Source organism: Electrophorus electricus, chromosome 19, assembly GCF_013358815.1.
Source record: "Electrophorus electricus isolate fEleEle1 chromosome 19, fEleEle1.pri, whole genome shotgun sequence".
NCBI lineage: Eukaryota > Metazoa > Chordata > Actinopteri > Gymnotiformes > Gymnotidae > Electrophorus > Electrophorus electricus.
The window spans coordinates 15,994,427-16,011,926 of NC_049553.1; the positions used below are offsets into that span (position 1 = coordinate 15,994,427).

Below are 17,500 nucleotides of genomic sequence, written 5' to 3' on the forward strand. Positions count from 1 at the left end.
ATGACATAACCCAAGTCTCCGTCATGTGGTGGACTTGAGTAGGTTGCCACATCCCTCTGAGATGTCTCCTCCAGCCTGGGACCATATTTCTCCAGCTTCTTGTGGGGTTCTGCTGCTCGTGAATTGGTTGGCAGCGAGCCCTCATCTCTGGGGGGGCTGTCCTCCCAGTGAAGGTGTTGCTCAATCTCAGTGTCCCCGACAGGATCCACAAGCACAGTGTCTGACTCCAGCGTCTTCTTCACCAGGTCCAGGTCCGACTGAGTGGTTCGGCTCTGGACATTTTCCCATCCTGCCTTCATTCCTGCTGGTCTTGCTGGGAGGCTGGTGTGGCCTAAAACAACCTCTTCATCCTGGGCAGGGGCAGCAGCTTCAGAGTTTCTGTTCAGGAACTTTAGCAGCTGACTGATAAAAGCATCATCCTACAGAAAGTGAATGTGAATGCTGCAGGTTAGTGTTAATAGTTTAGACCATACCATTGTCACTGGAAAGCATTAACAAATATCCAGCCCAAGGCTACATCTAAGATTTTTTTACTAATTAATACTTAATTTGCTAATTAAATTAACTTGTGAACAGAGAATATAACAGAACAAAAACACAACAATAAGACAAATGTAGTAAGGTCAAACAGAAACATTCACTAGACTGAATAAACTCGCCACCCATCCAGGCTGGACGAGCTCAGCAGGGAGGTCAGGGAAAGCAGCTCTGTTCCACGGAGATGTGAACGTGAACCTCCTGCTCTGCAGCAGCAGGGCTGAAGCTGCTGTTCTGCTATAGGAGCAGCACTGAGACACCTCCTTAATCGCACAATACAAACGAGGGTTTCGTGCCAAGCAAACACTATTAATCCCTGGAGTTTGTCATCTTTCAGCAAGCCAATTTTCTTCATAGCCACTTGCTTGCTTGAATAGAGTGTTATTTACATGCATCCAATTAACTACTGTGCAAACTTAATATTCATATACACAAACTTATGTGCTAAGAAGAGTGCAGTACAGGTGAAGTTGAGATGTAATCCAGCACCTGCAGTCCAAGCACGATGCGTGCGGTAAGAACCACATGTTCCTGCTAGCTAGGCCTACTCTTTCTTGTCTCTTCTGTGACCCTTCCTCTGACCCATAATTTAGTGCAGTTTGCCCCCTAGTGGTGTACCATGATATTTACACATATCTAGATAGAAAACTACACACAACACTGGCCCCATAATTGTATTGCATAATTACAGTTAGAAAACTGATCACAGGAGCCTAAACATGTGTATGTGTGTGTCTTCAGCTCACAGCTCAGATGGAATCTAGTCTTTACCAACATTCCGTAACCGGTTGCTTGCAGTGGCAAGAGCATCTTGGATACAGGTCCACCCCAATGTTTAGTCTTCAGACAGAATCAATGCAGCAGTCTTCTTTTGCCAAGGAAATCCTGGATTAATTTTTCATCAAGCAGGAAGCACATGGATCTGAGGGTTCCATAATCCCACTATTTCTGGATGAATTCATCCATTTCTGCCTTTCCTGAAAGCCTTTATCATCACTACTGTTGAAGAGTGAACAGACGACTTTCTTAATGTGGAATGTAAACCTCTATTCTACTCACTCTCGTAGGAGAGCACATCAAATCCAGGCATGCCGATGGGTTTCAAAGACTCTTCTTAGCCCTCTTTCTGCATCCATGAAATGTGTTCCATCAATGCATGAAGTGACGACTGGCAGTAATGCCTGAGTCAGAACCTTCTGCACCACCTCCAGGTGCTCAACAGACTGCACAAGCTGACCAGACAGATAAACAACACCCTCATGGGTGAAGATGGAAGACCCACCAGAGCTCCTTCCATTGACATATCAGTTATCTGTTGTTCACAAAGCCAACAGACCAAACAATCAGGAATTACTTTCCTCTAGGTAGTTTGTATCAGTGAGTACATGACTTCTTCCACCCTGTCCCAGTCATTCATGAACATGCTGCAGAATAAATTTAAGTGTGGTGTAATCTTAATATGCAGAATAAAATTAGGCATGGTTTAATCTTAATCTGTAGAATAAATTCAGGTATGGTTTTAGGTATGGTTTAATGTTAATCTGTAGAATAAATGTAGGTATGGTTTAATCTTGTTCTATGGAATAAATTTAGGTATGGTTTAATGTTAATCTGTAGAATAAATTCAGGTATGGTTTAATCTTAATCTGTATAATAAATTTAGGTATGGTTTAATGGCAGATCTTTGTAACTGTCCTCCTACACTTGACCAACCCTCACTCAGGACTGGGTTGAGTTTCTAGAAGGTGCCGTTCCTCTTCACTGACATTTCATTTTCTAAAGTGAAGATTTCTACTGAAAATCTGTCCTGTTGCTAAAAGTGTTTTATGGCAGCTTCAGCTCCCATCCAGTCTGGAATCAGTGACTGGACCTGCATGGATAACCCAAACCTGTGCAACTGCTCTTTAATCTTGTCCTTTGTGGTACTGGAGGACATTTGTGTAGCCTTTCTGTGAATTCTCAGTTCCATTAAAATATCGTTGAACTTTTGAGAACCCATGCTAAAGAAATCTTTAGCATCTTCCAGTCTGAACAGTGTTTCAAGTAATTCAATAGTAAGTCATCTGGTGGGACTTTCAGCATCTTTGAACACAGAAGATTGCATCATTATAAGATTATATCATTACATCTGGATCATCTGCAGATATTAAAGCTTGTTCACCTCAAGCTTGAGCCATCTGCCCTCCTCAAAATGATGGACCTTCAAGTCTTGTGTGTTTAAGGAAGTCTTCAACAGACACTCCTCTTCTCCAAAAATCCCCACGGATACGTCTGATCCTTCACATTGTTATGATATCCAACCAGAAGACCAGCTGGTCCAGTGGGAACTTCAGTTCCTGTCTGATGTCGAGTACAACAGGCTGATATCTAGTACAGCAGTCTGATGTCTAGCACAACAGTCTGATATCTAGTACAGCAGTCTGATGTCTAGCACAACAGTCTGATATCTAGTACAACAGTCTGATGTCTAGTACAGCAGTTGGAAGTGCAAGCCTGGTTTTAAAGGTGCCACTCTGGACCTTCCAAGCATAAAAGCAAGACTTGTCTCTTAATGGCACAGAGACAATTGCCCTGGCTGTTAATATCGCCTTTGGCTGGAACAGTTTTGGGGCACTGGTACTCCATTGAGACTTCACTTCAGGAATCTCAAGATGTTTCAAGTCCATTTTTTCCAATCTTGTGGATTGAGAATATAGTCCTTATCCACACGCACAGTCTTCTGAATAAAAACAAGAAGTTCCAAAAACTCCTTCAAAGCACATACTTCTAGGCTTCCCAGGACATAAATGCCTACTGAATTACTGTGTGCCATGGTGCAGAGAGGAATTCTTGTCTTTATGTCATTCATATGTAACTTCCTCATAAGACTCTCTGAACAAAAGTTAGTTAAACGTTTAGTGTTTAAAATGTCTGTTTCCCGTTGTCACCTTTACTGTGACTGGTATATTGGATAACACAGTCCTTATTTTTGCCTACACGAGATTATGCTGTGTCATTTTTGTAGTCTTGCAATCAGATTGTTACACAGATCATGTGATTCATGAGTTTTCTTTTGTGTGAAGGCCTTAAACATCCAAAGCAAATCTTTCTACAGTGATTAGTCCTCTCTTCTGCAGCTGTGGAGTTTATACAGACCTATATACACAGTGCAGAATTCAGTGTTTCACCACCAGTATTAAGACATTTTTTGCCTCTTGAGTGAATAGATCTAAGCTTTTGAGTGAATCTATCTAAGATTGGGGTTTTACATAAGTGCCTGGATGTCTCCAAAGATGGACTTAGACACAACTTTCATTTGGTACTCAAGGTGAAAGTGAACACTTGAGAAAAAAGCCCATTTCACTGACAAGGTCCCGCTGCTCTGTCAGATAAAGGATGACTATTTCTAACCAGTTCCCTTGGCTGCCCTCTACCACTAAATTGTTTGGAATAATGCAGTCGTTCTTAATGGTTAGTCATTCTACTTTCAATACTTTGTGCAAATGATCTGATATTTATTGAATACTCGGATAAAGTCCCCGTGTTAACCATCACACACTGGTATGAGTCCAAGAGGAAGAGATTCTCCCTTCCACTGCTGCAGTGTTTGGGCTGTTAGTTGGTTTTGCTGTTGCATTACCAACATCCAGTTCTCCACAATGAAATAAGATTGGAAACTTTGTGAAATACAACCTTGTTGAAAACATAAAGGTGCTGTATTTCTTTCTGATCCATTAGGAATAACACTGTTGCTTAACTAACTTTCTTATCACACTTATATTGAGGCATTGCTATTTCCATAAAAGACTTCTGAGTTCAGTTAACCTTTTAAGTGAGTTTGACATTCAGACACTGTTCTTGAGTTATTTTCAAAGCAAGCAGTTCATTTGTTTGATTTTATCAGCTTGATTTAATGTAATTCATTTTTTGAAGATTTTCAGAGAGCCGAGCATCACGCTTTTCTGTCCTTTCCCTCTTTCACTCGAGGTATCTTCAGAACCAGAAGACATTTTCAGCAGCTTGATCAACATTCAGAACATAAAGAATATAAAGAACATTCAGAACATAAAGAATATAAAGAACATTCAGAACATTCACAGCAATAATGGAGCAGGTTTGTTTTATCAAGGCTCATGGTACAAATGACAACATAACAGACAGACCACAAAGTGGTTGCTTTAAAACAGCATACATTAATAGTATGCTTTAAGAAATGTCCATAACAGTACTTCTAAGCATCTGCCATTCCAGTACTCTTCAAGTACCCAACAAATATCTACGTGAAGCCAACAGTGCCAACATAAACAGCAACAACAATAACAGGAAGCCAAATGCCCACCAATCCAAATGTTTTAAGATCGTCTGCAGCAGCTCCTACACTGTTGCAACAACTGCACCCAATGGTTACAAACTTTACAATGTTTACAACATTTACATTTCTTTGGGCAGGATTTTCCCACCTTTCCTGGCCTACACAGACACTGTATCCTTTATCCACACCCACCAAGGGAATCAACGATATGCTTCCAATTCCATGAGGTTCAGGAGGTCTTTTCTCATTCAGTAAAAGACTCTTACTTGTGTGATGTCTACCAGCAAACCAGTTTTTTTTTTAACCACACGCTTGGGTGGATGAAGTGTTGTTTACATATATCCAGTAAACTACTGTCCAAACTTATGTTGTGGTGTGCCCTTTTTTTTTTTTAAACGTAAAAAAAAAAACCTCATTATACCCCATAAACAATGCAGTCATCAGAGCTGCGCTCTCCACCTGTACTCCACCTGTACCTCTACCAACGAGTTGGTAAGAATCATGTGTTTCTGCAACCAGGGCCAGCTCTGCCCTGTCTATCTCTGCCCTTTCATCAATCTAACACGACACATTACATGTCCCATCACCTGACCCATCAACTGGCCTGTCACCAGATCAGTCACCTGACCTGTCACCTGATATATTGAGTTGTTTATGAAAGAAATGTGGCAATGAAAAACAAACCCTTGAGGATAAACATGATGCAACTAATTCATCACCTGCCAAACAGCATTTTTTATTTCTCTTCAAGTCTTTAGCTGTGGTTTTGTGACTGTTTACCTTTTCATCTGACTTTGGGGCATTTTCTTCAGGTTGGTCTTCTGTAAACAACAACCACATGTGCCTATTATAACCTACACTTTAAAAACTTTGCCTAATTTCTTTTCCAATCTTGACAGATATTACTAAATAAATGCTTTTAAAGAAATGGGTTTTAAAAAATGTCTCTGTGACTCAATATTCAGCAACTAACACTTTCTACACCACCCATTTGTCAATCAGCAAATTTGACAAGTGTCAGTCAGTTTTTTAAGCCTGTACAGACAGCCTAGAGAATCAGCAAACGGAGAAGCTCTGAAGAGACACTCAGATGGAGGGTGAGGTACTGAACGTACATTCAGATGGAGGGTGAGGTACTGAATGTACATTCAGATGGAGGGTGAGGTACTGAACGTACATTCAGATGGAGGGTGAGGTACTGAACGTACATTCAGATGGAGGGTGAGGTGCTGAATGTACATTCAGATGGAGAGTGAGGTATTGAACGTACATTCAGATGGAGGGTGAGGTATTGAACGTACATTCAGATGTAGTGTGTGGTACTGAATGTGCATTCAGATGGAGGGTGAGGTACTGAACATACATTCAGATAGAGGGTGAGGTACTGAACATACATTCATATGGAGGGTGAGGTATTAAACATACATTCAGATGTAGTGTATGGTACTGAATGTACATTCAGATGGAGAGTGAGGTACTGAATGTACATTCAGTGTATGAAGTGACTCAGTGTGACTCAAGTGACTCAAATAGTGACACAAATAAAGATTCACTTATCTGGAGCAGGTTTTTATTTATACACCACTACTGTGTGTGTGTGTGTGTGTGTGTGTGTGTGTGTGTGTTTAAATGTCTGTCTGTGTGTGTGTGTGTGTTTAAATGTATGTATGTGTGTGTGTGTGTGTGTGTGTGTGTGTGTGTGTGTGTGTTTAAATGTATGTCTGTGTGTGTGTGTGTGTGTGTGTGTGTGTGTTTAAATGTATGTGTGTGTGTTTAAATGTATGTGTGTGTGTGTGTGTGTGTGTGTGTTTAAATGTGTGTGTGTGTGTGTGTGTGTGTGTGTGTGTGTGTGTGTGTGTGTGTGTGTGTGTGTGTGTTTAAATGTATGTCTGTGTGTATGTGTAGGTCTGTGTTTGTGTGTGTGTATGTGTGTGTGTGTGTAGGTCTGTGTGTGTTTAAATGTATGTCTGTGTGTTTGTGTGGGTCTGTGTTTGTGTGTGTGTAGGTCTGTGTGTGTTTAAATGTATGTCTGTGTGTGTGTGTGTGTGCTTGTGTGTGTGTGTGCGTACCTGTGGAATGAACCTCTTCTCCAGTCTTCTCTACTTGCTTTTCAGCAGTAACAGACTCCCTCTTCATCTCCACCTCTTCAATACCCTCTTCATCATCCGTGACCTCATCACCCTTGGCCCCCTTGACTCCGTCCACCATCTGCAGGGTCTGAGCAATGAGTTCTGAGAGCTGGTCAAGGTCACTAGGGGTCAGGGTGTCCACGCTGACACTTTTCCTCCAGAGCTGTTGTGCAACACCTTGGATGAACTTCTCTGGAAAGAACAGAAAAGAAAGAATAAAGCCATGAGACTTCCTCGTTTATAATGTCCTGCATGTTCTCGTTTGTCTTCTCTCACAAACATTTTTCCACAAATTTCACTCGCATAAAATTATAAAGCCCTTTTAAAATCCAGGTATTGTCAGAATCTTACCCCTAATGTTCCATCATAGCAAGGCAAATGATGTTATCAAAGCTAAAGTGAAGCTCCTACCATCCACTGAGCTGAGGGAGTCTTTAGGAGCAGGTCGGTTCCGTACTGATCCAAACAGTAGTTTGTCAGTTCTGGGCCGAGGAGGTTGTCTGGAAGCACTCGGAGCCTTCTCTCTCCTGGGAGGAGCCATGCGCTGAAAGCTGTAGTCCTGGACCTTCATCTGAGATGGCCTGGTTAACTGGGCCCTCAACCTGGAGAGGTAACGCTGTATGCTGGCCAGGAGGCCCATCCGGTCAGGCCCAAGCCTGCTCGGGGGTGGAAGGGCTGGGTGGAAATGTTTAGAGGCAGGCTGGATAAAGGTGGAAGACAGTGGAAGTGGGGGTGGTCTTGCGTGGGCCTCCGTGTGGTAATCAGACACTGGATTATCTCTAGACTAGAGAGAGAAAGAAGATCATATCAGTCTATTAGTTCTGTATAAGCAATTTTTCCCAACTGGCGTTACTCTGGAGAAAAAGCACATCACAACATGTTAGATCTAGACTGGAGAGAGGACATTGTATCACTCTGTTAGCTCTAGACTGGAGAGAGAACGTCACATCACTCTGTAAAATCTAGACTGGAGAGAGAACGTCACATCACTCTGTTAGATCTAGACTGGAGAGAGAACATCATATCACTCTGTTAGCTCTAGACTGGAGAGAGAACATCGTATCACTCTGTTAGCTCTAGACTGGAGAGAATACGTCGCATCACTCTGTTAGCTCTAGACTGGAGAGAGAACGTCGTATCACTTTGTTAGCTCTACAGTGGAGAGAGAACATTGTATCGCTCTGTTGCCTCTAGACTGGAGACAGAAAGTTGATGTTGTGGAGTTCTCTGAGCTTGATATTTTTATGGCAAACGTTTCATCATCAGTCAAGGTGACATCGTCAGTGTCATTGTATGCATAGTAGTGGGATTTTTTTGTCATTTTATAGGATGGAGTTGATTGATCCTCGAATGCCATTGGTTATTCATCCATTGGGGGCAGTCTTATGATTGGACATTGATTGGCTGGTTAACAGGGTCTTGAGACCCAATCTCAGTTGCAGGTTGTAGGCTGACCTTTGATTTGTTGAACAAAATGGATGGCCCTGGTCTAGCTTGCCGTCTTCTGGCTGCGCGTTGATGGACCTGTTGGCCACATGCCGGTTGCCAGGCAGGGCAGCCAGCTGCACCTCTCTGTTGGGGCTGAAGGATGTTCTAGCTGTTTTGTGGTCTTCTGGTTGAGCTTCATGGTTGGATTTCTTTTGGCCGTTAATGTCCTTCATTCATATTGTTCTATGTACTTGTTCACAGACAGTTCAGTAGAGTACCATGCCTCCAAGATTGATCTTGCATTCCTTGTATTTGCATGGGATATGACTTTAACTGTATCTAAATTTAATTTGTGACCCACATTGTCCTCATGAATAGACATCAGTGAGAGGGGATCATGTCGTTTGATGGCTAACCGGTGTTCATGTACACGAGTGGAGAGGGTTCTGCCCGTTTGTCCAACGTAGTGCTTGTCATGATTATTGCATTGTATTCGGTAAATAATGTTGGTTTTCTGTTTGATTTGAAGTTCTTCTTTTGACCTGGAAGCCACACTTCACAGTGTTGCGTTTGGTTTGTGTGAAACTTTAATGCCATAGGGTTGAAGTAGTCTTGCAGTCATCTCTGAGAGATGTTGATATAGGGTAAAGTTACTTGTGTCATTGTTGTTTGTGTGTTTTGTACAGTGTTTGGTTTCATGGTAAGACATCTGTTGAGGAAGGCTCATGGGTATCTGTGATTTGCAAATAAAACAGATGTTCTTCTTGCTTTTTTAGCTCTTCCGTGATGCATTTACTCTATGCAACAATGTTCTTAAGCAGGTCTGTGTGTGGCAATTTGGATGATTGCTGGGATACTTGAGTATTTGGTCAGTATGTGTCTTCTTTCAATAGACAGATGTTTCAAGGGTTCCATTGGGTTTTCTTTCCACAAGTACATCCAAGAACGGTAATTTATCATCCTATACCATTTCTATAGTGAATTTGATATCCCGAAGCATGCTATTGATCTGTTCATGTACTTCTTTGACCTTGCTCATTTCTACCATGACGAATGTGTCATCTACATACCTTATCCATAGCCTGGGATTGATGCTGGGCATTATTCTTGTCTCTAGTTCTTGCATTATGGATTCTGCAATGAATACAGACATCAGGGATCCCATCAGCGTCCCTTGTATTTGTTTGTAGGTTGTCTGTTTAATTTAAAATAGGTTAACATTGTGAGCTCTACAAGTTTACAAATTCTTTCATGTGTGAGAGTTTGGTTGACCCATTCATGGTTGTCCAGAAGGTCCGTTACAGTTTGCATGTCTAGGTTTTGGTTAATAGATATGAATAATGCAGTGATGTCAAATGAGACTATTGTGTTACCTTTATCCACTTTTATTCCTTTGAGTTTATCTAGAAATATTTGTGTGTTGTTAATTGGGTGTTTTGATCTACTGATGAGGTGGCGTAATTTTCTCCAGAGCTCTTTAGGACAGGTTGTACGTCACCGTTCCCATAAGGGAAATAATTGGAAGCAATAGGATTCTTTCTGAATCTTTGGCTGTAGAACTGTGTAATATTGCTGTAAATTGCTTTCATCTTCTGGTGCTCTTGTTTGGTAAGTCTAGCAGCCTTTTAAGCATTGTGTTGATCTTGTTAGTCAACCAGACTGTGGGGTCTTTGTCAATAGGCTTGTAGGTTGTGCCATCACTGAGAAGGTCCTTTACTTTTTGAACATTGTCCATTTTGTCCCTGATGACCACTGTGCGCCCTTTGTGTGCTGACAGGATGACTATACTTTTATTGTTCCTCGTGTCATTCAGTACACTATGCCTAGCTTTGGTGATCACATGCACTGTGTTATGGCATAATGCCGGTACTACTGTTTATCGTATTTCATGTTGTATTTGTTCCGGTAGATTGTTTGATTTGATTACGTGTTCAAAGTCAGCCAAGTATACTCTGTTTTCTGCGTTTTTGAAATTAAAGTTTAATCCCTTGACAAGGAAATTCTGTTGTTTTGTGTACAGCAGTCGTTAGATGTTCTTAATCCATCTTGCACCTTGTTGCCTGTTCGTCTGTTCCCTGTAGTGAGATTGTCACTCTGTTAGCTCTATACTGGAGAAAGGATGCCGTATCAATCTGTTAGCTCTAGACTGGAGAGAGTACATTGTATCACTCTGTTAGCTCTAGACTGGAGAGAGGATGTTGTATCACTCTGTTAGCGCTAGACTGGTGAGAGGACATCGTATCACTCTGTTACCTCTAGACCAGAGAGAGAACATTGTGTCATTCCTCTGTTTTTATACTGAAGATTAAACTTTTAAAACCATGTCATGTCAATGCTACACAATGAAGCTAGTCCTCTTAAAGTTTCAGTCCTTGGAAACATTCAAATATTATCTTATAAAAACATTTGATAAATTACATAATCTATCAACCATATCTACTACATCTAATTTTGTAAAGCACTGTAAAGCACCTTTGTTTAAGATGAACTGATGAACACAAAGTGCAGTACAACTATACATAAAAGGGTTTTCAACTCCAGCTGTAGTTCACTGGCTTCTACCATGTCCTGCTCGTGTGTGTGAGTGAATAGCTGATATAAAGTGCTGCTCTCTGGTCCTGTGGCATAGAAGACTTTGCAGACATGGAATCAGCAGGGTGGACATCCACAGACAAACTGCCCCCACACCCCCAGCTGGGGTCGCTCCACAGGGTCCAGCTGTTCATTAGCGCTGTGAACTTTTCAACTCTCTCTGCCTTTCTGCTCTTAGGCAGCTGTTTTCAGCTTTTGTGTAGACTTGCTGTGGTTGAACCCCTGCTGTGGAAAACAAGGGTGAATGTTTGTATGAAGGTTTTCAGCCATTCAGGTCATTGAATTTTCTAGTAGCAGTAAATCAAGATAACTGAATTTCTCTTTATAACCATGAAGACATTTCACCAGTCGTTTGAGGGCCATCATAAGTTTAACTGATATGTGGCCAAACGTTTTTATCACACAATCCAAGTCAGTTCACTCAGTAGTTCATAACCAGTACAGCTGTGAGACTTCTTCATTATCTGAAGGAACTACGTAAATCAAAAGACGTGCGTATTCAGTACTCAGAGCATACATATGACTCCCATCATTTCTGACTGTAAGAACAAGAATGTCTAAATGTTATTCAAGGCAAACTTGGTTCTTGGTTCAAAATAGCATAAATGCATGAACATTTAAACAAGCAGATTGGTATGATATCAATGGGATTTGTTATAATAATAGAAAACTACAATTATAATAATAGCAAAAATAGGGTTGCTTTTATGTTGCTGAGCAAGCAAGAGAAGTCGACCCTTATAATAGTAACACACAATATATGTTTTGCACAATTAATATTAATACACAAGTGTATTAATAAATAAATCTTTCAATTTAAGATTTTACTTAAATATTTTCTTAAATTATTCACACAGTGAATAATGCAGTTTACATTTTTTGAAAAACTTAAATAGATTGCTAGACCCTTACCTGTTCTTGAAGACTCTGTTTAGAGGAAGTGACATCAGCAGACAGGAAACCAAGTTCCTGTAAGTACCTGTGCAGTGTTCTGTCTTTTTGGGCCTCATCACCAGCCATCATACTGCTGTCAGCCTCAACAATGGAAGCCCTAATGCAAACACAGACACATGACAAGACAAGAATGGAGAGTACTGTAGATCAGAGACGTCCAGTCAGGAGAATGGAGAGTACTGTAGATCAGAGACGTCCAGTCAGGAGAATGGAGAGTACTGTAGATCAGAGATGTCCATTCAGGAGAATGGAGAGTACTGTAGATCAGAGACGTCCAGTCAGGAGAATGGAGAGTACTGTAGGTCAGAGACGTCCATTCAGGAGAATGGAGAGTACTGTAAATCAGAGACGTCCATTCAGGAGAATGGAGAGTACTGTAGATCAGAGACGTCCAGTCAGGAGAATGGAGAGTACTGTAGATCAGAGACGTCCAGTCAGGAGAATGGAGAGTACTGTAGATCAGAGACGTCCATTCAGGAGAATGGAGAGTACTGTAGATCAGAGACGTCCATTCAGGAGAATGGAGAGTACTGTAGATCAGAGACGTCCATTCAGGAGAATGGAGAGTACTGTAGATCAGAGACGTCCATTCAGGAGAATGGAGAGTACTGTAGATCAGAGACGTCCAGTCAGGAGAATGGAGAGTACTGTAGATCAGAGACGTCCATTCAGGAGAATGGAGAGTACTGTAGATCAGAGACGTCCATTCAGGAGAATGGAGAGTACTGTAGATCAGAGACGTCCATTCAGGAGAATGGAGAGTACTGTAGATCAGAGACGTCCATTCAGGAGAATGGAGAGTACTGTAGATCAGAGACGTCCATTCAGGAGAATGGAGAGTACTGTAGATCAGAGACGTCCAGTCAGGAGAATGGAGAGTACTGTAGATCAGAGACGTCCAGTCAGGAGAATGGAGAGTACTGTAGATCAGAGACGTCCATTCAGGAGAATGGAGAGTACTGTAGATCAGAGACGTCCAGTCAGGAGAATGGAGAGTACTGTAGATCAGAGACGTCCATTCAGGAGAATGGAGAGTACTGTAGATCAGAGACGTCCATTCAGGAGAATGGAGAGTACTGTAGATCAGAGACGTCCAGTCAGGAGAATGGAGAGTACTGTAGATCAGAGACGTCCATTCAGGAGAATGGAGAGTACTGTAGATCAGAGACGTCCATTCAGGAGAATGGAGAGTACTGTAGATCAGAGACGTCCATTCAGGAGAATGGAGAGTACTGTAGATCAGAGACGTCCATTCAGGAGAATGGAGAGTACTGTAGATCAGAGACGTCCATTCAGGAGAATGGAGAGTACTGTAGATCAGAGACGTCCAGTCAGGAGAATGGAGAGTACTGTAGATCAGAGACGTCCAGTCAGGAGAATGGAGAGTACTGTAGATCAGAGACGTCCATTCAGGAGAATGGAGAGTACTGTAGATCAGAGACGTCCATTCAGGAGAATGGAGAGTACTGTAGATCAGAGACGTCCATTCAGGAGAATGGAGAGTACTGTAGATCAGAGACGTCCATTCAGGAGAATGGAGAGTACTGTAGATCAGAGACGTCCATTCAGGAGAATGGAGAGTACTGTAGATCCTAAACTTCCAGTCACATCACAGTGGCTTTATGTCTTACATTTTCTGATTATTTTGAATAACTGCACCTAATAGAAATAATACATCATTTTGCATCATACTAACCTGTTAGAATTGTTCTGCCATACTCTCCCTTTAACAGTAAAAACAACACAGATTGAGGTGATCTGTTATGGCATAATTTGTGCACCTGGAGCTGGGAGGGAATGTGAGGCTGAGGTGCTGCACTGGAGCCCTGGGCATCTCCAGCAGGTCTCTGGAGATCATCTCCTGGGTGACGTCATCCTTCCAGGTGTAGCCTGCATCGAATGGATGAAAGGATAGACACATACACATACACATACACACCTCATTTACCAAAGCATCTGAGTACTTTTGAAGTCTGTGGAGGGACCGCATGATTTCAACCATATGAAAAATGATTTCATGAAGATTAAATATATAAAGCTGTGGGAGAAGAGTGGAGAAGGGCAGAGAAGGGTGGAGAAGGACAGAGAAGGGTGGAGAAGGACAGAGAAGGGTGGAGAAGGGCAGAGAAGGCTGGAGAAGGACAGAGAAGGGTGGAGAAGGACAGAGAAGGGTGGAGAAGGGTAGAGAAGGGTGGAGAAGGACAGAGAAGGGTGGAGAAGGGCAGAGAAGGGTGGAGAAGGGCAGAGAAGGGTGGAGAAGGGTAGAGAAGGGTGGAGAAGGACAGAGAAGGGTGGAGAAGGACAGAGAAGGGTGGAGAAGGGTAGAGAAGGGTGGAGAAGGGCAGAGAAGGGTGGAGAAGGGTAGAGAAGGGTGGAGAAGGACAGAGAAGGGTGGAGAAGGACAGAGAAGGGTGGAGAAGGGTAGAGAAGGGTGGAGAAGGGTAGAGAAGGGTGGAGAAGGGCAGAGAAGGGTGGAGAAGGGTAGAGAAGGGTGGAGAAGGGCAGAGAAGGGTGGAGAAGGGTAGAGAAGGGTGGAGAAGGGCAGAGAAGGGTGGAGAAGGACAGAGAAGGGTGGAGAAGGGTAGAGAAGGGTGGAGAAGGGCAGAGAAGGGTGGAGAAGGACAGAGAAGGGTGGAGAAGGGTAGAGAAGGGTGGAGAAGGGCAGAGAAGGGTGGAGAAGGGTAGAGAAGGGTGGAGAAGGGCAGAGAAGGGTGGAGAAGGGCAGAGAAGGGTGGAGAAGGGTAGAGAAGGGTGGAGAAGGGCAGAGAAGGGTGGAGAAGGACAGAGAAGGGTGGAGAAGGGCAGAGAAGGGTGGAGAAGGACAGAGAAGGGTAGGACTGGAGGCAGAACTGATTTGTACCAAATACAACAAAATATCCTCACATGTTGAAAAGAATTAATTGTGAGGTTTATTCAGAAAGTCTTTAAAACTCAGTGTAGAGATTAAATGGCTGAACCACCTCTCAGACAGATTCTATAAAAGCACACATGTCAAATGCAGTAAATGTGATCAGCACTTGGTCTTCTCTAGGTGAAATAAGTGATGGAAAAATCATTGCAATATTGCTATTTAAGCCTCAAACAGAAATATCGACAAGCAGGAACACTGAGTTTTTACAAATATAAAAATGACACTGATATTTTAGATCTGTTGAAGCTTTTTTTTTTTTTGGTCTTCATCACCTTTAATGGGCCAGAGAATAAAAATGTATCTGTTCATTCTATCACCCTATTAAAAACACAATATTGTTCTTGGCAGTGTAATATGAGTCTCCTCCTCCATGAGCTGGAACCATGACAGAAGGAACAGTGGGATGAAAATGCCAAAGTGCGTCTGCAAACCACCACAGCATTTCCATACGGCAAACTACCACAGCATTTCCATACAGCAAATGCTCCCACAACCCAAGAGAATGCCAGCACATCCCAAACACACAGCCTTTAACAGTCACATGCTGAACCATCCAAAGATGACAACAGAGAAGTCAAAGATAAAAAGATGAAAGAAGTAAGAGATAGAAGCACCCCTCCCACATGTCCTGCCCACTGTGTTCCACCCCTGGAGGCAGCCAGGTGGTGCTATTGAGTGGCTCGGGTGATCTGGAGTTGATATTTGACTGATGCTAGATGCACACCAACACCACCTCTCCAGATCCAACTCTGCATTCCCTGAAGCACAGGCAGGTGTGACCTCATTATGACCTCATTATGACCTCATTATCCTTCTACCAGCAAAACACATTGTGTGGTACTAATCAGTTTATATGGCAACCTCGGGGATGAGCTTCACAGGCATTGTCATGTTTATCTGGGATTCTGCCACAGAGACAAGGACAGAGAAGCCCATCACCCTGGAAAAACAGCAACACGCAACCAATGACAATAGAAAGATTCTCTCCCTCTGTGTGTAGGTTTTGCAGATCACTGTCATCGTGAAACAAACACACAGGGAAGAAGTTTTGTTCAAATCTGGATCAGACATGCTTCATATTACCAGAGCAATGGTGGAGAGTATCTCTGTATTAGTTCATAACACCAGAGTGATGGTGGAGAGTATCTCTGTATTAGTTCATAACACCAGAGTGATGGTGGAGAGTATCTCTGTATTAGTCCTTCATAACACCACAGTAATGGTGGAGAGTATCTCTGTATTAGTCCTTCATAACACCAGAGTGATGGTGGAGAGTGTCTCTGTATTAGTTCATAACACCAGAGTGATGGTGGAGAGTATCTCTGTATTAGTTCATAACACCAGAGTGATGGTGGAGAGTATCTCTGTATTAGTCCTTCATAACACCACAGTAATGGTGGAGAGTATCTCTGTATTAGTCCTTCATAACACCAGAGTGATGGTGGAGAGTGTCTCTGTATTAGTTCATAACACCAGAGTAATGGTGGAGAGTATCTCTGTATTAGTCCTTCATAACACCAGAGTGATAGTGGAGAGTATCTCTGTATTAGTCCTTCATAACACCAGAGTGATGGTGGAGAGTATCTCTGTATTAGTCCTTCATAACACCACAGTAATGGTGGAGAGTATCTCTGTATTAGTTCATAACACCACAGTAATGGCGGAGAGTATCTCTGTATTAGTCCTTCATAACACCACAGTAATGGTGGAGAGTATCTCTGTATTAGTCCTTCATAACACCACAGTAATGGTGGAGAGTATCTCTGTATTAGTCCTTCATAACACCACAGTAATGGTGGAGAGTATCTCTGTATTAGTTCATAACACCAGAGTGATGGTGGAGAGTGTCTCTGTATTAGTCCTTCATAACACCAGAGCAATGGTGGAGAGTATCTCTGTATTAGTCCTTCATAACACCACAGTAATGGTGGAGAGTATCTCTGTATTAGTTCATAACACCACAGTAATGGTGGAGAGTATCTCTGTATTAGTCCTTCATAACACCACAGTAATGGTGGAGAGTATCTCTGTATTAGTTCATAACACCACAGTAATGGCGGAGAGTATCTCTGTATTAGTTCATAACACCACAGTAATGGTGGAGAGTATCTCTGTATTAGTCCTTCATAACACCACAGTAATGGTGGAGAGTATCTCTGTATTAGTTCATAACACCACAGTAATGGTGGAGAGTATCTCTGTATTAGTCCTTCATAACACCAGAGTGATGGTGGAGAGTATCTCTGTATTAGTCCTTCATAACACCAGAGTAATGGTGGAGAGTATCTCTGTATTAGTCCTTCATAATACTCCTCTCTGTACTCCCCTTCTGTACTCCCCTCTGTAGTCCTCCTGTACTCCCCTTTGTACTCCACCATCTCTTCTCCCCTCCTATTGTCAGAAGCAGCTTTACAAATGTTCAAGTCCAAGCCCCCAGTGAGCAAGCCAAGGGTGACAGTGGCAAGAAAAACTCCCTAGAACATGAGGAAGAAACCTGGAGAGGAACCAAGACTCAAAGGAGGGGGGGATCCTCCTCTGGACCACATGGATAACAGAACAGGAACTTTATAAATGATAAACAAAAAAAGGAAAATGTTCCCGTCCCCTATCCCCTCCCCTCCTCTTTTTCCCTTATCCCCTCCCAATTCTCCCCTATCC

The 17,500-nt window shown here is 42.4% G+C and overlaps 1 protein-coding gene across 4 annotated transcripts in view; it reads right to left on the reverse strand.

Annotated features, from left to right (window-relative positions):
• Positions 1-17,500, reverse strand: part of ptprn2 (protein tyrosine phosphatase receptor type N2) — a 221,094-nt gene that overhangs the window by 163,764 nt on the left and 39,830 nt on the right. For all 4 annotated transcript variants that reach the window (XR_004775270.1, XM_035519849.1, XM_035519850.1 and 1 more), the window contains exons 4-9: positions 13,713-13,821; positions 11,890-12,028; positions 7,369-7,741; positions 6,898-7,149; positions 5,609-5,649; positions 1-419 (exon numbers count right to left, since the gene is read on the reverse strand). The exon at positions 1-419 is cut by the window's left edge and continues 9 nt beyond it. Coding sequence is in view for 3 of the 4 variants with exons in the window: in XM_035519849.1 (XP_035375742.1) it covers positions 1-419; positions 5,609-5,649; positions 6,898-7,149; positions 7,369-7,741; positions 11,890-12,028; positions 13,713-13,821 (1,333 nt within the window). In the remaining variant the exon portion in view is untranslated. The remainder of the gene's footprint in view (positions 420-5,608; positions 5,650-6,897; positions 7,150-7,368; positions 7,742-11,889; positions 12,029-13,712; positions 13,822-17,500) is intronic.